The 22,379-nt window shown below is 34.6% G+C and overlaps 1 protein-coding gene across 1 annotated transcript in view; it reads right to left on the bottom strand.

Annotated features, from left to right (window-relative positions):
• LOC129235279 (cytoplasmic dynein 2 heavy chain 1-like) overlaps positions 1-22,379 on the bottom strand; it is a 288,399-nt gene that overhangs the window by 25,278 nt on the left and 240,742 nt on the right. Inside the window, 5 exon segments of the mRNA XM_054868999.1 lie at positions 36-161; positions 5,042-5,199; positions 12,540-12,744; positions 16,949-17,068; positions 17,818-17,973. Coding sequence (XP_054724974.1) covers positions 36-161; positions 5,042-5,199; positions 12,540-12,744; positions 16,949-17,068; positions 17,818-17,973 — 765 coding nt within the window.

A 22,379-nucleotide genomic window follows, 5' to 3' on the forward strand; every position in this document is an offset into this window, starting at 1 on the left:
ATTACATGAAAATAAGTTGCCCCATTTCTATTAACCTTGAGCAAATTGGGAAGCCAGTGCGTCACTAAGTGGAGATTCTTTAGGCATAGCCACCGACCCTCACTGGCACAAGAACGCAAGTTTTCGATGGCCACCTCCAACTGACCTTGTCCCATGGATACCTGAAAGGATAATGAATTTCAGTCATCAAAGAACAAAACAAGCTATACCATTCTTTTTAAAGAAAAAACAACGAATTGAAATACTTCGGAAATAACTAATACTAAACATTTTAAAACTGTGGAGCGCAAACTTTTTTCCTCCGAGGGCTGTACCTCAGAATGACATGGTTGTCGCGAACCAGAATACACATAAAATTTTTAAACTGTTCTAGACAACATGGAAAACTAGGAAAAGAAAAGAAAATTAAAAACCAAAGATTGTCGTTATCATGACAAGATGGATATATATATATATATATATATATATATATATATATATATATATATATATATATATATATATATATATATATATATATATATATATATATATATATATATATATATATATTTTTTTTTTTTTTTTTTTTTTTTTTTGAAGTGAAGTTTGTATCTGATTTTCAAAAAGACGAGTATTTCTGTACAAATTTGTAATATAGTGATAAATGGTGATTTTCTTTTTGTAAAGTTGAACAAACCACTGGTCAGCTTCACGAGCCGGATGTGCCCGCGCGCCGTAGGTTGGGCACCATTGTTTTAAAAGATGCATAGTATGTTATAAATTAACAATATGTTTTTTTTTACTGTTTGATTGATCTGTAAACAAATTTTATTTTTATATTACTCAGCGGCGACGAATTGGAACGTCAAAAAAAAAAAAAAAAGTACTGAAGAAAATTTAGGTTTTACGTACATGTAATACAGCAGTGGTGTCACTACTGGGTGGGGGGGGGAGGAGGTGGTCTGCCCCGGGGGTGAAACCTGTCTGGGTGGTGAAACCCAAAATATATTTAAGAGTACATAAATCCTTCGATTCTGAAAATGTTTCCAAAATATATCTTTAATTATATTTTATCTATCAAATTTCAACAAAAATGAAGCACGGGAGACGCGGCTGCATATGCGTCTAAGTCAAATTTTACATAAAATGCAGTTGAAATTTATACTTGTCTTTTAATGTAACGTCCTTACACCACGTTGAAAATTCGTTTCTGAGAATTGTATAAACTTCATGTTAACATAACATTTATAATATAGTAAGTTACGCCTGTTTTTCATACGCTGTCGTTTTAATGGCCCATTAGACGATAGAAAATGGATAATTGTGGCATGTAAAAGCAGTGCTAATGAAACATTGAACACTGTTTGGTACTTCCTCCAAAGAATGTTACCTCGTAAAAAGTTTAATTTTTTAATTGTTTTCTATGGCAACAGTTTTGATAATTGTTGTGTTCTTTCTTCTTTCTTCTTAAAAAAAAGTGTTGTTGCATCTAATGAAGTAGTGGCTTCATGCGTTGTTTATTATGAAGTAGTGGCTTCATATGTATTATTAGAAGTTAACTAAGAGTAGTGGCTTCTGACGTCACTGCGATTACGATAGCGGAGTTCAATTAGTTCGATACACCACAGTATGGAACTGCAAGTGCGCCATTTCTCTCCACGAGAACAATACATCAGCTTGCCTTAGATGAGAAGGGCAGCTTTCCCCTTGCTTCAAACGCTACATTGAATCATTTTTACGTCGATGACCTTTTAAGTGGTGCGTCATCGGAAGAAGAAGCATCTGAGCTTGTGAAGCAGTTAAAGACTATGATGGCAAAGGGAGGATTTAATCTTTGTAAGTGGAAATCTAATAACACCAACGAGATTAAAGAATTTGTAGATGAAGAAGAGGCTGCAAACTTAGAAACTGAAGTTAAGGTTCTTGGTATCCAGTGGTGTCCAAAAGCTGATTATTTAAGTTTTAGCATTGAGTCTGTGAAACAAAAGCTAGAATACTCCAAGAGGGAAATACTGTCTGAGATTTCCCGTGTATTTGATCCTTTGGGATTGCTTTCCCCTTGTGTAGTGTTTATGAAAGTGTTACTTCAAGAATTGTGGAAGTATAAGCTTTCTTGGGATCAAATCATTCCCGAAGAATTAAACAGGAATTGGATATCATTTTGTGAAGAACTGCATCTCCTTGAACAAATGAAAATTTCAAGATTAGTTCTAACTTCTTCGCATGCAGATATAGAGTTGCACGCATTTTGTGATGCTTCAGAAAAAGCGTACTGTGCAGCAATTTATGTGAGATGTTTATTGCCGAATTCGGATTTTCGTGTGTCTTTGCTTACTGCGAAAACAAGGGTTGCACCCTTGAAAACTCAGTCTCTGCCTCGTTTGGAACTGTGCTCAGCATTGTTGCTAGCTGATTTGTTAGCTGCTGTTTTGAAAAATATTCAAGTTCTAGTTCAGAATACTGTAGCATGGACAGATTCCAAAATAACTCTCGCATGGCTTGCAACTGAACCATATAAATGGCAAGCATTTGTTGCAAACAGAGTGTCTAAACTTCAGACAACCATCCCATGAGTCAAGTGGTTTCACGTCCCTGGAACTGAAAATCCATCGGATCTAGGAACTAGAGGTTTACTTCCATCTCAGTTAATCAGCAATGACATGTGTTTACGAGGTCCAAACTAGTTAAGTCAACCTATGAGTAGTTTCATACCATTAGACGTTACAGAGACCTGAATGTGCTGTATGTGCTCTTCCTGAATGTGCTGTAGAAGAGAAGCAAGAAATCATTACGTGCGCATCTAAATTAAAATCTGTTCCTGAATTCGTGGCAAAAATATCTTCGTTTACAAAGTTAATACGTGTTTGTGCATGGGTTTTGAGATATTTGAACAATAGCTGTTCCAGTCGTACCAAAATCTCTGGTTGTTTGACATCCAAAGAACTTCATAACTCAGTGCTTTGTGTGGTGCGAACAATTCAAGAAAATGAGTTCACGTCCGAGAGAAAATTGCTAACTAAAGGAATGCCATTACCGCGTAATAGTAAATTGCTTCCTCTAAATGTGTTTCTTGACTCTGACGGCATTCTTCGTGTAGGAGGCAGACTTTCCAAACACCAATCCTTATTTTACGATCAAAAGCATCCCATGCTGTTACCAAAAAATCACAGCTTTACAGAGAAGGTCATAGATTACTATCACACAACTTATATCCATGCTGGATCGCAGCAAACGTTGTCTTTAATAAGACAAAAATTCTGGTTTGTTGATGGTAGATCAGTTTTTAGAAAACAACTTAAGAAATGCTTGAAGTGCTTCAAGTTGAGTTTGAAATCGGCTTCTCAAGTTATGAGAGATCTTCCGGCGTCACAAATTGAGCAAACTCGTCCCTTTGAAATTGTTGGAATTGATTTTGCTGGACCCTTTTACACAAAATGTGCTCATAAAAGATCAATTACCAAGTTTATGTCTTACATTTGTCTTTTCATCTGTTCAGCAACCAAGGCAGTACACCTAGAACTTGTCTCAGAATCATCGACTGCTGCATTTCTAGCAACATTACGCAGATTTATATCCAGAAGAGGATGTCCAAGTAAAATACTATCAGATAATGGATCAAATTTCAAGGGAACTTCAAGAGTTCTTAAAAGGTTATACCAATTGTGCGGTGAAGCAGAAGTGCAAGATTCACAGATTCCTTCAGTTCAATGAAAGGAATAGAATGGTCCTTCATTCCTCCATATACACCTCATTTCGGAGGACTGTGGGAAGCTGCTATTAAAAGTACTAAACAATTGCTAGTGAAAGTGTCCGGTTTTGCGTTTCTCAACTTTGAGGAGTTTTACACGCTCCTTCTTCAAATAGAAGCCTGTCTCAACTCCAGACCTCTTACCGCATTATCATCCGACACATCTGACCTCAGTGCCCTGACTCCAGCTCATTTTCTTGTTGGGGGTCCCATTCACCAATTTCCTGAGCCAAGTACTTCATCTACAGCTTCTTCTCTATCTGAGAGATGGAAGCTCATTCAGAGACCTGGATTTCTGGAACCGCTGGTCAAGAGATTATCTTCATACTCTTCAACCTCGCTCCAAGTGGTGGAAGGTGCAGCCAAATTTGAAGGTTGGGGACATTGTTCTAGTTCACAGAGAAAATGTCGCGCCACTAGAGTGGACTCTTGGTCGGATTGTTGAACTTTTTCCCGGAACTGATGGAAGCGTCCGAGTAGTGACTGTGTATACTAAATACGGACATTTTAAAAGAGGCATAAATAAGGTTTATTTACTTCCAATTTCAACTTAACTATTTATTTATTTAAATTCTTTGTTGTAGTTTGTAATTTAGTTGTTGCCATTTATTATTTCTAAAAAAAATATTGCATTAAAAAAAATATGTTGAAACCTAACGAGATTTCAAGGGGAGCGGTATATTTGGTACTTCCTCCAAAAAATGTTACCTCGTAAAAAGTTTAATTTTTTAATTGTTTTCTATGGCGACAGTTTTGATAATTGTTGTGTTCTTTCTTCTTTTTTCTTAAAAAAAGTGTTGTTGCATCTAATGAAGTAGTAGCTTCATGAGTTGTTTATTATGAAGTAGTGGCTTCATATGTATTATTAGAAGTTAATTAAGAGTATTGGCTCCGACTAATAAAGTGTGTTGATTTAACTTTATACAGTCCACATTGTGTTTTGTAAGTATGTTCATTTCGAACCAAACGTAACAAACACTACACGCAAAATCATTTAAAACCAATTCGTACTGATTGTTATAAGATAGAACATTGAGAATGGCTCCTCAGAACACCACGTTACTAGGAAACAGTTTTCAGTTGCCACTGCAAACTAGACTGTTCGCTTCTGAGAAGTTGAGCTGTGGCCTTGAGCAAGTCCATTTTTTCCAAGGGAGAGCAAACAGTAAGAAGAGGAATTTTCCGCTCAGAGTTGAGCTACTATCAAGCCTTTTGACCTTCAGCCGTTTCTTCTCACCCCTATTACAGCAAATGGAATTGTTTAATCCGCCGGCCAACGGAGCAACTTGCCAGAGGCGAACAGTATCTTACCTGCAAGTAATTCTCTGAACCGACAACAGAAGATGCCAGCTCATACAACTCTTGGGAAGGATCCACTCCGGTTGACAATATGATCAGAATTGGTTCTGTATTACGAGGGCTGAGGAGGTTCTTCAGTTTCACTGCCTGCGGAAATAGCTCTTCTAGTCCTGCAATCGAAAAGGTAAAATAAATAAATAAAAACAAATACTATAGATTAATAGAAATTTGTTTTTTTTTCCCCACAGAAAAATTCAGCATATCTTTATTGATTGCATATACCTGCTTATAAAAGCTTTATTTCGGAAAACACAAGTCAGAACCAAAATAATTTGGTTGCATATTGCCTGCCCACATTTTCCATTGAATTGGCAAGCAGCAAATTAAGCTGATTTTATCTGATTGAGGGGAATAAGGAAAAGTTTGATGCGCAAGTTCAATGTGACACTGCTTAATTTAGAGGCTAACATATATCTGCAAAAGCTGGTGTCCCGAAACACTAATAGATGCGTCCATTTCCACCAGTAAACCGGATGTTAGCCTTTCCATCACATCGGTGGTCAGACAGTACACAGTAACGTTATTTGATTGTTTAGCAAATACAGAATATTTACTACATTTAAAGTTTTCAAATGCATGACTTTCCCTGATTTTCCATGACTTCTGCTTACGTAGAGTATAGGCTAGCAAACATCTGTTACTGAAAACTAACATCCTTATAAACTAATAGATGCGTCTCTTTCCGCCTCTAAACCGGATGTACAGATGTTCAACTGTCCCTCTCATCGGTGGTCAGACAATACATGCTACGTAGATAAAGAACAATGATTATATGAGCCGATATAGTACACGATTGGCAGGAAATTTTCACCAGAGCGTTCCTGGATTCACACCCTTTTTTCTTAAAAGCTATCTAGATAAGTCAAAAATACGGAACAAAATTTATTTCAACCGCAAGAGAACGAGAAACAATCAAGAATTTACATTATCAGACAATTCTACTGACTCTAGATTACTGCCAATGGCCTTAACTGAAAGCCGCTTTGCGCTTAGTAACATAACTACTGTCTGACCACGGATTGTATGGAAAGACGAACATCCGTTTTACAGCCGGAAATAGACGAATCTATATTTTTTACCGATGTTAGCTTTTGCAGAAGCAGAGTCTCATTCAAATGAGCGGAATACGCGCATCAAATTTTTACTTTTCCCCCTTATTCACACAGATTCGTCTTATCTGGACGTTTGAAAATTCCATGCAATCCATAGTTGGACAGTACCGATTATCGAACATGATTATACATTCTCGGTGGTGCTTAGGGGCTTAAAATAAAAGTAGAAAGGCATTGTCTTCAAACAATTAATAACAAATAAATTTATTAGCACAAAGGCAACGCAGATAATGCACAATTTATTACCTCTTCAATGTAGCATCAAGTCCTTTCAGCTTTCTTTGAGCTGCGTAACAAAAGGAGAGTGTGCCTAAAGCCCGTAGCAACACGTCCGCCATCTTGGGGCTAAACGCCGCTTTTTTCTTATGTCTGCTGTGGTGAAAGAGCGTGTTTTGCCTCTTGATAACTATTTCTTATTGACTCCATGTCAATTTATGATCAAGAAGCAAAGCATGCTACTTCATCGCAGTAGACTTAGGAAGAAAGCGGCATTTAGCCCTAAGATGGCGACGTGTCTCTCCTTTTGAGCTACTATCTAGGGCTTTAAGTGTGCCTTGTCTATGCATGTGCATAAACACACAGTTAAAAGAGTTACCATTTGGGAAAATTATCTCTTGATAAGATGAATAGTTTTTCCGCAATGCAGTGAGTCAGCAATGCGAACGTAACATTGTACAAATTACGTTACTAACTTTTATACCGTATTACCCTGCGTTAGCCGGCATGACACAAAATTCGGGGGTCACCAGATTTTCAATAACACTCAGGTCCTTTTCGGCATACCGGAAAATCGAAGTTAGGAAACAAAAAATAATAATACTATAAAAATATATGTTTATCTTTAAAAATAATATAAGTTTTATACACATCTTATCTTTATATATTAATAGGCAAGCCGTTTTCTTTCGGTACCGATTTCTCCTCTGTTTGTGAACCGATTTCCTTCATTCTTTTTTTGTTCGGTAGCTATTGCCGAGTTTTAGTGTCATCAATAAAAATTTTTGAAATCGAACGCTATTAATAAAAAACGCATTTTCGTCCTAAATGGCTCTTTCTACGCGAACGGATGGTCCAATTTTTTCGAATTTGATATGGTTGAAAAGGTCTTTAAAAAACACTCCTAACGAAAAAATTGTCAGGGCGCCCAAGGACCAATAACCTAAATCCACTAGAAAAAAGTTATAAGCGTTTTTTAGTTAGCGAACTCAAAAATTTTATCTTTTTCCATTGTTGAAACTCATTGTTGGAAGCGTGAAACATTAAGTTTTAATTCATTATTTAAACCGCTTTTTCTACACGAAAAATGCATTTTAATGCTTCGATCTTGGTATGGTTGGAAAGTTCGCGAAAAATGCTTTAAAACACGTTCAACCCGGTTTTACTGCGCGCAAATCGAAACCCGCTATGTTAGTTAGAAACAGCGCTAGAAGCAATTAAAAGTTAGTGAAAATTCATTTTTATTTGCTCTTTCACGCGACATAGTTAGCGTGAAGACATTGCTGGATACAATTGTGGTGTTGCCAATTCTCGCTTGAGCATAAAGAAATGAAATACTTGCATTTGTTTTTATTATTGAGGTTTTTGGGTAATTACGGACAATTAAAATATTTTCATTTTGGTTATGTTTTCGCGATTTTAATATTTAAATAAATTATTTTACGGAGTGATGGACGACTTTCAGTTCCAGCTTCTAATAATACCTGCATTTGCTATCACCACAAACAGATCTCAAGGTGAAACTTTTGATTAAATTGGCGCATTATTACGACGTCCAGTGCTTTCGCAAAGACAATTACATGTTGCCGTGAGTAGAGTTCGTTCATTTGACAGTTGGAAATTTTATATTTAACGGCAAGATCATGCCTACTTTTACAAAAAATATTGTTTGTATAGAAGTTTTACGTATTAAGGGAGTTTTGCGGCATCATTTCATTCATAACGACTTCCATAATTGTGAAATTGGCGAACTTTATCCATTTTGGCACCAATGCCAAGACGAGAAATATTTTTCTTTTGCATTCGTAAAAAACGAGTACAGAAATGTCCATTTGCAAGGACCTGACTACGAATGAAGTCCCTCTTTAAGGTGGGGTTCATTAAATTGTAACCGTTCGTGACAAGGCGAAGGAAATAAATGACAAGGGGGAAGATACAATGGGGAGAGTAGGACATCAAGCTTTTTTTTTTTTTTTGATAAGAACGTTTATGAAAATCAGTGTGATATGTGGCAAAGGTAAGAGGGGTTATGGTGAAGTGTGAAACTGTGCGACAAAGGAGAGAGAGATCAAAAATTTTGAAAAGCGCATTTGTCAGTTTTCCCCTAAACCGTAAACAAATCACAAATACGATTTTTTTAAAAAAATAGACTATTATTGCGACGTTCAGTGTTTTTGAATGGACAATTTTTAATGTAGCAAGTAGGATTCGTTCATTTGACTGTTTTAAATTTTTCTAACGGCAGAGGTCAAGGCAACTTACTTAATAATATTAAACTTATTAAAAGAAGCATTGTTCCATGCAGAAGTTTTACGTAATAATCTGAGTTTTGCAGGATTATTTCATTCGGGAAGATTTCGATGATTGTTAAATTGACGTGCGCTCTTCATCTATTGGCGTCAAATTTTTGGCACCAATGGGGTGGTTTCCTTCAGTCAAAAGTACTACATTTAGTCATTGAAATGGATAGAATGAGCAAAAAAAAAAAAAAAAACATGAACCAAGAAAATACTTTTATTTTCCCAACAGTTTTTTTTTAAATTATTTTTTCTAAATGTTCGATTTTTCAAACAAGGCGTGATCTTTATGACGCCACAAATGATGCACTTTGCCGCATCTTTCTACTACCTTTCCACGTTGTGATAATCGAGCAGCGAATTAAAATTGCGCTCTACGCTTGCTATCAACCATATCGTTGCCAATACACGTGAGTAAAAATGTGAATTAAATATTTTGGACCGTGAATGGCAACACTGAATGGCATTTCATCATTGGTGATGTCATCGGCAGAAGCGTTAAACGATGAAAGAGCACCGATTTAAGTAATTTTTTAAAAACATTAAACTTAAAGAAATTATTTAAAAAATGGTCAGATTCTATGTTTTTAAGCATGCTATTTCCGAAAAACATACTTTTAAAATTTTGGAAACAACCCCATTGCAGCTCGAGAAATGTTTTTACTTTGCATACGAAAACAAAGAGTAGGGAAATGTATATTTGCATACGGTTGCCACAAAATTAAGGCTGTCCACGAACGAAGTCCCGCTTTAAGATTGGGTTCACGCTGTAGTAACAGTTTGTGACAAGGGAGAGGAAAGACATGACAAAAGGAGCATACAATGGGGAGAGCGTGACAACAAGCCTTTTTTTTAATAGGAACATTTATGAAAAACATAGTGACATGTGACAAAGGGAAGAGGGGGTATAGTGAAATGCAAAACATTTTGACAAAGAGAGGGGGGAGAGGGTCGAAAATGTTGAAAAGTGTGACATCAGTTATACACTCATTTCATACGGGAAGGTTTCGAAAACTGGATAATTGGTAATTTTTATCCATTGGCGTCAATTTTTTTGTTTCCAATGCCAGCGCGAAAACTTTTTTTCCTTTGGATACGTAAACAAAGAGTAGGGAAATATTTATTTGCGTAGGGTTAGCACAAAACAACATGATATCCAAAATAAAATTATTCAAGTCAGCAATTTGTCGAAGACAACAATTTCTCAATGGGGTTTTTTCCTTCAATCAAAAGTACTATTTTTAGTTACTGAAATAGATAGAATAAGAAAAAAAATGTTGAGCCAGAAAAAACTTTTAATTTCTCAACAGTTGATTTTTTAAAACTTTTTTGAATGTCTGATTTTGGAAATAAGGTGTTATCTTTATGACGTTATAAGTGATGTACTTTGGCACACGACTCCATTGCCGCCTAAATATTTACGGTTTGCTCTCAACTGCGTTTTCAGGTTATGATAATTTGCGTTGTTTTCTTTTGGCATCAATGAGTGTCGTTTTATCACTTTTGATGCTAAAAAATTAATTTCAATCTGCGCACCGATTAAAATAGTTAAAAAATATTAATTTTTTTTTCAAATTATTTAAAAATGGTTAAAACCTTTGTTTTTAAACATCCTCTTTCAGTAAAAAATACTTCAAAAATTTCGGAAACGACCCCATTACCGAAATATCCCCTTTCATCCATTTATTTTGAGATTAACAGATAAAAAGCAAAATTGGAATAAATTATTACTGTGGTATTGTGGGACCGTATAAAGATTGTATGTTTTCAGATATGCAGTAAACATGAGTAAGAGTAGAATAAAAATGTTGGAAATAGTTAAATTCATACAAGTTTTCTCAAATATTCATTTATGAATATGGTCGGATTTCGATCACTGGGCGAACATTAGTTAGTATTAATAAAGAATTTAATTTTGTAAAAATACTGACTAACCATGTCATTTGTTATTTTAACAAGAAAAAATATTACTCAATAACTAATAATTTTGTAAAAATTAAATTAAAACTAAGCAAACATTTAAGCAGTAAGTTACCGCCCCTAAGCCAGTGCTAAAGAATTTACCATAACTGTTCAATAAATAAAAATTAAACTTAACTCTCTAAAAGGAACCAAACATATTTTATTAAAAAACATTATGAACGAATCGCAGTAACAATGGTTTGCTTTCTGATTGGAACTGAATGGGGAAATTTATTTTTGTTTTGTTGCAAAATACAGTGAAACCTGTGTATAACGATACTGTCTATAACAATAAACCGGTCTATAATGATATTTTCCTTGGTCCAAGCAAAATTTTAGCATAAATATTCAAACTGTCTATAACGATAACCTGTCTATAACAATATTATTTTAGATGAAATACACCGCCAGCTCAGTCATTTCCAGCTCGGCTGGAAATGACTGAGCTGGCGGTGTATTTCATGTATTTCTGCTGTAGCCCCAGCTATTGGGCGGTAATTTACTGCATATCATATTATTTTAGGTCTCAACAGTATCGTTGTAGACAGGTTTTACTGTATACCTCGTTTTTTCCCGGCATGTCGGCTAATGCGGGGTAGAACGGTAAGTCTCAGTTATAAAGTCTCTTTAATATGCAGCATGATAAATCGGAAAGTTATAACTAACTGTACCGATTTGGCAGCTCCAAAAAACAGCCCATGCTCAAAGACACAACACTCGAATAATGTCATGGACAGTAGTAAAATTTTATTTCTGCTGTTTCTGCAGCCGAACTCCAGCTCTAACACACACTTTCATTCACAGATGGTCCTTTTACTTTTATGGCAGCGTCAACACTAACATTTCGTTTCTTTTAAAAGATAAATGAAACTAACCTCGTTTAAAACACCACAAAGAAATGAAGCGATCAATTACAACAGGAATCTGCTTCCGTTCCTTTTTAATCTAATTTATAGCAATCTTATTTGGACTATTTCACAACTAAGACTTATATCTGTACCTCAGAGTCAGACTAAGTCCAAAAGTTTATTAGTGCATTGTATGTAGAATTCTTACCCGCATCGAGCCATGTGAACGTAATTCTAAAAACAAATACCCTTTGTAATTACACTCACTGGCCAATGAATTAGAAACTTTTGAGATTTCAGATTGGGTCTGGAGGAAGTATCATGATATGGAGCATATTCTGCTGGCATGGAAATGGTGTCTTGGTGTTCCTCGAGGGTAAACAAACAGCCATGGAATACCTAGACATACTGGCAGATCAAGTGCACCCTGCAATGTTGCATTTTTATCCTGATGGCGAAGGATACTTCATGGACGATAATGCAACCATACATCGTGCCAGAAGTGTTGAAAACTGATTCGCTGAGCATCAATCTGACTTCCAACAGCCAACAGCTTCCCTGGACACCGCATAACCCGGATCTTAACCCTATTGAAAATATGTGGGATATGGTGGAAAGACGCATCCGACAGCACTCTCCTCTTGCATCTACTTTACAAGATTTAAACCGCTGCATAGCCAATGCATAGACTTATTTGGATGTAAATGCACTCCAGGAGCTTGTAGACTAGATTCCCAAACGAATCTGAGCAGTTATCCGTGCAAAATTTGGTCCAATAAAATATTGATCTTGGATTTCTAATTCATTGGCCAGTGAGTGTATTTACCAGCGTTAAAGAGCGCTCGTCCCATCTTTTGAATGCTCCAGACAACCGTTTTTCCTTTTTCCTGTAAAGTGGCGATTATGTGACTTACGTTGTTTGGCTCTGAGGTACATATATAAGAACTGCAAACAATAAATACAGTATCAATAGCAGATCTTATATTTCTTGAAAGGAAAAAAGAAGAAACTTCACCAAGAGCTCTGGATGCAAACAGGGCAGCCGCACTTTGGAGACGGTCAGGACGCAAAGCTTGCACACACAACAGTTGTTGGAAAAGGCTGATCTTGGAGTGGATGGAAGAAGGGAAAGATTCTTCACAACGAATGCTTTTTGCGAAGCCTTCCCATAAACGGGAGTCTTGCAACTGCAGCACGCTAAATAATTGAGGAAATGTTGCCTGCATAAAAAAGGAGCATTCATTAAGAAATTTATAGACGAAATAAGAATTAAATTCAATCCACATTTTATTGCAAGAACAGTAGTTTAACCAACTTAAACTATTCATTGTTTCAACCCGTCTTTCAGAAATGTTATTTTATACCAATGACACATCTTTACTTACAAAAAATCAGTTGTTAACAGTAATTTTCTTACAAGGAAAGTAGTAAAAATTAATTTAAAACTTTCAACATGAATATTAATCAACGTGAAAAAAAAAAAAGCACAACGTGTATTGCGTATGATATTCAATAATGTTAATCTGTTGTAAAGAACGAAATCTATAACGAATGGCTATTCACACCCTCAAGAGCAGGGCCCAATTAAGATATCTATAGATACTAGGCTGAGCACTTTTCGGGGGGCCCTATGTAAAAAAAAGCCTTACAATTTAAGACATCGGCTAAAACAATAGAGTACATTTTCCCCTCCCACCATTTAGAAGTTATGTAAAATATATCCCGAAATCTAAGAAATAAGAACGTGTTAAGAAAACTAACACAGAGAAAGAAAATAGAAATAAATCCTCAAAGAATATTATGATTTCAAATTGACTAATAAATAAATTATATATATATATATATATATATATATATATATATATATATATATATATATATATATATATATATATATATATATATATATATATATATATATCTTAGAGTGTCCCAAAAAAATGAAAGTCGTTTTTGTCTAACGCATACCCTCTTATTTTTTTCCTTTTACATCAAAACCGTTGTAAAAAAAGTTTCATGCAAAAGTTTCATGCAATTTGCGTGGCGACTTGCGCCTAAAGGCCTAAACGTGCAAATAGCACGTGTATTCATAAGCAAGCGAACGCTGGCGACGCGATACTTTGCAAAGCTCAAAACAGCTGTAAATTGTGCACAGAAAACAAATGAAAACAGAAAAAAAAAACATATGTTGGAGGAGGGGGGGGGGGGGCTTATCCGAGGCAACTTGCAAACCGTCAAACGTGTCAGTACGAATACATTCCGGTCAGGGAGCGCAGTACAGAAAATAAGAAAATAACTTGTAATAAGTTTTAAAAGTCAATTGATTTTTTTACAACGCAAATTTAAATATTAACAGATGCCTTTGAAAAACACAAAATTGAAAGAAAATAACTTTAGTTTAAAATTGAAAATTCATCATTTTATTAAATGTACATCTTTGTTGTTAAATCTGTTACCATTCTTTGCAAAAGTCCCGAATTTCATAGGGAACGAAACATGGCACTGGAATAGCGAAGTTTGAAAAAAGAGATATTTTTAATAGGAGTCGTAAAACACCAAATTACAGGTTCGAAACTTGTCTCTAACGGACAAGTTCTATCTGTTTTGTTTTATATTATTTGAGAAGTAAATTTAACCATCAGTGAAAGTGCAAATCTCGCTATTCGGGAATGCATCATCTTTTGGGAAAAGGCACGCATTCCCACCTAATCTCTCGTTGCCAAATTGTGTGAATAAACTTAAAAAACCAGTATCAAATTTTAAAAAACTCCAAAAAATTGCAAAAAAAAAAAAAAATGCAGGAAGTATTCAGGCAGCGCCAACAAGAATTTGAGAGTAACTTAAACAATTTATTCAATATTGCACAGCTGATGCACTTCGGTTAATCAAAATAGAGGAAGATGGGATCTTCTTGCAACTCCAAAGAGAGCCTGGCCGATGTCGTCACTTTAGGTAAGGTGGAAAAAAAACTGGCCGACAATGAGGAAAGGGCTCGACTTTGAGCTGTCAAAGAAGAAAACAGGCGCATGAAATACGATTCCGCTTCAACATCCTCGGAATTGTATGAACCTGTACAAGAAAATTCCTCTTCGAGCTCTAGTGAAAATATTAATTCAGAAGATTTCCCTGAAACATATAAAGCAGTACCTGGAACAAGTTTATCAGAACCTGGAACAAATATATTAGAACCCGGAACAAGTATATGAGAACCTAGAACAAGTATTCCAGAACTTGGAACAAGAATTATCAGAACCTGGAACAAGTAAATATGTAATGAGGAGCCATTTTATTACTCCGAAGTCAGTTGCTGTATTGGACAGGTGCCCAAGTATACGAGATTATGTGTTGATTCTTGAAGCTACTACTGACGCACTTGGGTGTAACATTGATGAATTTCTCATAGGTATCTTCAATTCAAAGATTCGAACCGAAAAGCGGAAGGAGCACGAGGAAAGAATAAAAATTGGTTTTCAGTACGAGGTACCACATGTAGTGAATTTACCTTGGGATATGAAAGTGTTGACTGCTTTGAGTGCTCAAAAATCAAAACAATATCGCTTATCTATAGTCATTTCATAAGGATGTGACAAACAATTCATTGCTGAGTTTAAACTGAATAATTCTACAAGAAAAGAACAAAAACAGGCTCTTTGAAAGGCAGTTTTAGATTGGAATCTCGAAGACAAAGGTCAAAACTCTTTGTTGTGATTCTGAAGCTTCCAAAACAGGTCCTTTAAGTGGTTCTTGCGCTATTCTTGAGCAAATATTTGATAGAGAAATGCTTTCCTTTGCTTGCCGCCATCATATATATGAACTGATCTATCCCACTAAAATACAGTGCTATGGAGGAGCTGCGGAGTTGTTCCGAATTGTACCCTAACTTGGAAAATTTACTTGACTTTTACCGTGCTGAACTCTCTAATATTACGGTCAGGGATGACTATCAAGAGTTAATAGAACTGCCTATTATATTTTTAGATGGAGATACAGAAAATGAATTTAAAATAAGACCAACGGGACGGGAGTCATGCAACAAGCTCGATGGACGGCTCGAGCGATTTACTCCCTAAAACTATTACTATTTAGTTCACAACTAAAATTAGATACGAAGGAAAATGAAACATTGTTTGATGTCTGCTTGTTTGTAGTAATAATATACATGAAACCATGGCTTCCAATGCATTTTGGCAGTCAAAGCACCCAACAAAGATTTGTGCTTTTTGAAAAAGTGTACGAAAATGTGGACCCAATTATCTCAAAAGCTGCTCTACAAAAATTCATTCAGCATTTATGGTATGGTCAATAATATTTCATTCTTTGATATGAAAAAGACTGTCTCAATGTTTACAGCAGTAAACGATGCAGCTGAAAAAGCGGTAAAAATGATGCAGGACTTTCATGGTTTGCTTACAGCTGATGAAGAACAAAAACAATTTGTGTTACGTTGCGTTCAAGAGCACCAGAAGCTCTATCCTGACTGCAAAAAGCAAACATTGAAATAAAAAAATGTGCAGTAATGTTTCTTGTAGTCTAATATTGTTGTAAATATCTGCTTTAAATAAATTGATGTCATGTGTAGTAAGGAATTATAAGCTTATATTACACTTAGCAATATTTCCACTGTAGTCACTGTACAGGATTTCAAGTCCAACTTTGACCTCAAGTCGGCACGGGTTCCCGTTATTTTATTGCAATAAAACTTTTTTCTCATGTTTCTGAGGTGAAAAGGAAAAAATTTGGAGGGTACGTGTATTCGATTTCACAAATTTTTTTTCGCCATCTTGAGACACCCTAATATATATATATATATATATATATATATATATATATATATATATATATATATATATATATATATATATGGAAATCAATTTCATGAAATTGTTTTCCTAAGATTTGAAAAGCTAAATAATATTTCTTGATAAAAGTGAACTTCAAAATAACAGAAAAATGCATCTCTTCTCTATTATAAGGGGTTAATGTGAGTTGACGTGAAGGATCAGCAGTAACCAGCAAACTTGCTCATCCTTCAACTACGATTGAATGAACAATTATAATTCTAATTTATTTTACTAATAACTCGCCTATTGATATCAGTAGAGAAAAATTGAAAGGAGAATGTATACGAATCATAGCTTTCTCACCTAGCACCAAAAAAAAAAAAAAAAAAAAAGAAAAAGGATTTGTTTATGAAGCATGTTTTAAAGATTTTGACGACTAATCTGACATGTTACCGGCTTCCTCAGAGTAATAAAGAGAGTTAAGGAGACGTTTCCGTTCTGAAGAATTCTACCTAGAATCTTTATGGTGTTTAAATAGAATATGTGATGTTTGTCACGATAAACAACAGCTATATTAAAGAAGAATGGGTAAGAACTCTAAAAGCAATTTTCCAAATTTTGATAACACTTTTGTTCTACTTACTTTGAGCAAAGCAACTGAGAGGGCTCTGTCTTCTTCCAACCACCCTGGCAATGACGCTTTTAGTTCTTCCGGATCAAACTTGGTTTCCGTCAACAAGATACCAGTAAAAGCCTCCCACTCCTATTCATAAAAATTAAAGATACACAAAACCTTCACAATATTTTACATGGAAATTACTTTAGTTACAGAATTTAAAAAAAAAAAAAAAAAACTGCAAAAAAACTAGAAGGTTAAGGCCAAGACGAAACTTTCTCCTGCATATTTCGTATTAATTTTTGGATCCTTTGTATACTTGCAAATAGTCAGTTTTGCCGTCTTTGAGGAACTAAACGTTTGAGTATTACGGCTGTATCAGATTGGCTCGATTTACTCTCTGGGCTAAATTTGTGATTCTAATCAGATTAATGACAACATTAAAATTTTTCATTTAAATTCAAAATAAAATAGTGCTTTTATCAATCGTTTCCGCTGAAAGAAAATATTTAGTCGCAAAAGCAGAATCAAGAGGGAAAATACAAAACCTTGCTTATTCACGAAAATTAATAACAAGTATTTTATTTGTTATCAAACAGAAAATCCCAAAAGAGTAAACTTTCAGTCAATGAGTTTTTTCCCGATTGGCAGAATGAAACAAAGTGTCCCAAATCGCGTGAAAGGTCTAGAATAGCGTTTAGAAAAAAATTAAGTTATCTGTAAAAAAAAAAAAAGTTAAAGAAAGGAAATTCCTAGTTTTTAATTTTTGAGGACACTATCAAGAACTCTATGTTAAGAACATTTACCTCAAGTTACGACAGATTTTCTGAATTTTTACATTTATTTTTATGCTGACTTGGATCAATACAGACACAAATAAATACAAAGTACCTTACCTGTTCTTCAAAGAGCCTGGGAAAGATACCGTGTACAAGATGCAGAGCAAACGTTAGACGATCGGCCTTGAAAAGAGATCTAGAGACGGATTCGTACGTGATATTTTGCAACGTTTTGATGAGATCCTGGATCTTGTTACCACTGCTACGAGTGCTCTGTAAAAACAAAAGAATCAAGTTGAAGCATCTTTTCTTTTTCATTTTTTTTTCGCGATAATTTGACTATTGAAGTAATAAGAACATTTAGCTTTTGATCCGACTTGTTTCGTCATTTCTCAGTAATGACTCATTCCAATTCTAGAAGATGGGTCCCATCTTGGCAGTCAATGACAATGCTTTTCTAAACTTTACTTTCTCTTAATATACTTCCATTGATGAAAAAACTGCGGCAGAAAGGATAACTGCGAAAGCAAATTGTTGTGGGCACGGAGGTGTTGAAAGAATTCTAGGGGCAAAGATTGTTCAAGATGTGCAAGAGAGAAAAAAGTCTGTGTGAGAACTACTGATTCATATCCTCTGAATACATTTCCATTACGAAGAACATATAGTATTTTGATGGACAGAAAACATTACTATGCTTAAGCAGATAATGAAAAATGGAAAAACGATATCAAATTACATAGATACAACTATACAAACTACGATTTGATTTCAATACTACCAAGAGTATTCAGACATTTCTTATACCACTTAACAAGCTTCAAAAAGCTTCCCAGGAAAATCTCAGGACACACGGAAGAATCGTTTAAAAGCTTGTTTGGCCAGAGGCGTAGCTAGACCCGACTTTCGGGGGGGGGGGGTTACTTATATATATATATATATATATATATATATATATATATATATATATATATATATATGAGAGAGAGAGAGAGAGATATGCGTGTGTGTGTGTGTGTACACATTTTTTAATATTAAAAAAAAAATAAGAGGGAGGTGAATCTTACATGCTTTAGAATGGGGTGCCCCAAGTCCGATACTTGTGTCAAACATTTTCTTTTTTTTTTATGTTTTGGAAAATTCAATTTTCTTTCCCTCCATTTAATTTAAAGTGAAATGTTCTTCGAAAATTTCAAATTTAGAGGTGAGATAACTTTAAACACTTTAACTATTGATATTGGTAGAAAATGATTTTTCTCGTTTAACAATGAACTACAGTAAAAGGCGTTTCAGCCTTTTCAATGAAAGGGAATACAATAAAAATAATAAAACAGCTAAACAAGTAATGAAGTTTATAGAAATTGCGAATGCATAAATCTAAATAGTTAATAAAACAAGCATGCACTCAAATGCAATTAAGAAATCTGAAAGTAGTAATAATAATAATAACAATGTTTTTCAAATCGTAGAATTAATGATTTTATTATGTCTTAACTTTTAATAATCATAAAAAATAGTAACTAATTGCTTAATTTTTTAGTACTGTCCGATTTGAGTACCTCTTAGACCTCAATGCTTAAAATGTACTCTGCGGAAATGAATTTGAGTGGATAAGGGGGAAAAAAATCAGATTTCTACCACAATTATAAACTTAACAAGATTTCGTTTTTTCTTTCGTGCAAAAATATCTATAACTTCATCAGTTTTCACAGTTATGTTTCTATGAATGTTAAGGAGAGCAAGGCCATTTAAACGGTTTTCTCCAATGTATGCATCCATTTCCGCCTGTAAACTGCATGTTTGCCTTTCCATCTCATCGGTGGTCGGACTATAAAGACTATTTTTACTAACTTGGTTCGCACTAAAAGTATGAAATAAAATTGAAAAAGACTTCTTGATTATAACCCACAAAAAATGAAATGGCTTTTTATTTCGTTATGTCGCTTTCTATGTCTTTACATTTATGCTACTTCTAAAGCAGTTAATAAAATTTAAATAAAAATAAAGTAGGGAAGAAATGCAGCCGGTGTAATGAAAGTTATTCGTACAGAGCTGCATACCATCCTTTCTCCTCTCAAGTTTTTATCTTTGATCTTATTAGCTCTTTTAGAATTTACAAAAATATGTATTTGAGAAAGAGCAACTGCAATTTTCGAGTGTTATAAACAGAAGTATAGTTTATTTTCTACTTTTTAATACGAAACAAGCTAACAGAAACAGTATTAGATTAATTTCGTTTTTAAACATATTATTTATGTAGGGTAAGGCGGGCTAGTTTAGCAATCGATATTTCTAGAAAACTATTCACCGTACGAGTAGGCATCAAATGGCGAAAAGAAGGGGTTATGGGAGGGGAACTCATCGCACGATCTTCAATTGTAGCTCGACAGATGAGTGAAGTATAAGTGCACATTATTTATTTTGTGGCAAAAAATGAAAAGCTCATTTGCCGCAAATTTTCATCTGTAATAGTCCAATGTTATCTGTTTTCTGTCAGGCAAGTTTTATTCTTTCATAAATTTACTGTACTTTTGATTTGTATATAGATTTTGGGTATAATTCGTACAGTTTTTTCGGAACCTCACTTTAATTTTAAGACTTTGTTTTGGGGTTAGATGAGCAAGTATTGCTCAACTGACCCCCACGACTTAAAACAAAAGTAGCAATATCTAGTTTGCTTTTGTTAGGATGCGGACTTACACAAGGAAACTTACACGATGTTCTTACACTACTGACGACTTTAATAATGCTGCAAAAGCTGTCAATGATGAGGGAAAAAGTGTGAATGCCGCCACTACATAATTCGGTATCAAACGGATGACTTTGACAAGATTTTTGAAGAAGTTAAAAGTGGTCATTCAGACACGGCTTTGTGCAAAACCGAGGCAAGTTTTTCTTCCCAACAAGAGGACTCTATAAAAAAAAATACTTGCTGCATATGGCATCAATCTATTATAGATAGACCCCAAAAGACGTTCGTCGCCTTGCCTGAAAGTGTGCTGTTAAATTTAGCATTAAAATTCCATCCGCCTGCACTCGAAATAAGATGGCTGGAAAAGACTGGCTTACAACGTTTTTAAAACGATATTCAGAAATAGCCACCCGAAAACCAGAACCATTTCAGTTAATTCGCAAAAAAAAAAAAAAACTTTTTTAAGTTTTGCTAATGTGTCACTAAAAGACTATAAATAAAGAGTTTCTTGTCAAACAGAAATTTTATTCCATCTCTAGTTATTATTTATCTTATGGTTTGGCTAGACATTATAAGTGCTCAACTTACCCCATATCCTTGCTTAACTTATCCCATCTATGGGGGTGCGTTGAGCAAGTTTGACCTTTTGCATTCCGACAGCTGTAGCTCTTAAACGTGTGCTATTAGCAACAAATTACTATGGACACTTTTGAAAAGGGATACATTACTAAGCCATCGATAGAGACTTATCGTTGTGGAGCTATATCCGCTCAAGTGAAAAATTGCTCAACTAGCCCCTCCCTACCCTAATGCTATGCAGTTTTTCTTTCAAAAGTAAAATAAAATTACCTTCAGAAGGGTTCGATGGGACTAATGCTGCTTCAGCAGACTGTGCTTCGCTTTCATCAGACGTTAACTTTCTCTTTTTGGAGCAGTCTTTTTCGTCATCTTCATTGTTTTCTTTTGGTTTGAAAAAGCTTGTTATAAGTTTTGCTCGCTTCATCATGCAGCAACTTTCACTTACTGGCTGACAAATCGATTTGATTGCGGTGGATACTTTGGTAAGCAAAGGTCGTTTTGCTATGACCTCATGGCGCCAACAAAAACCTCTATGTCTCGACATCAGGCTGTGCTATCATTTACGGATTCAAAGCCTAATGATCTTTAAAGCAGCAAACAAAAAAATTTTCTTCAACTCAGAAATAAAGGAATTGTCCTCAAAGGCTGAGGGAGCAGTAGAAACAAGAAGTTCTGTGTAGAACTAGATGAGCCTACTTTCCCGTACACCCATACTACTTTCTAGTACCTGATCAATATTCTCAAAAATAGCTAAAATCGCAAATTGTTTCAAACATATTTTCCAATATTTTAAGCTAATTTCTAGGAATAAAATATTCCTCCCTCATCTAAAAAAATTAGATGCGTAAAAAAAAAAAATCGAACAAATAAAATAGCAGCACCTTTTAAACAAAGCAGCTTATACACTTTTTTCCATTAAAAAAAAATTCTTTAACAGCTTTCAAAACGAAAAAATAATAATTAAAATTAATAAGCTCATTAAAATAAATACATCATATCAAAAAAAAAAATAATAATAATAATAATAATAAATCGTTTCTTTTTCCCCTATCGCCAAAAATAATTTTTTAAATGAATTAATGCACTTACCAAGATAAATAAAAACAATTAAAATGTCAACGTAAAGAAATACTTTTCATTGTCCCAAAAAAAAATCGTCTGTGCATATCTTTATGTAGAAACATAAATAACTTCGAGTTTATTCACCGAAAACTGAATACCTTAATAAAAACTTTAGCGTTAAAATAATTCCCAATTTAAATTTCCAATTTTTAATTTTTCGATATTTATTTCATTATTTTGACCTTTTTTTTTTTGTTTTTTGCGATATTTTTAAGATGCATTAAGCCTTCTTTCATGCTTTTTTCTTCTTTTTCTGACTTTTACTGGGAAAGTAGGCTAAAAAGGGAGA

This window comes from Uloborus diversus, chromosome 2, assembly GCF_026930045.1.
Source record: "Uloborus diversus isolate 005 chromosome 2, Udiv.v.3.1, whole genome shotgun sequence".
Lineage (NCBI taxonomy): Eukaryota > Metazoa > Arthropoda > Arachnida > Araneae > Uloboridae > Uloborus > Uloborus diversus.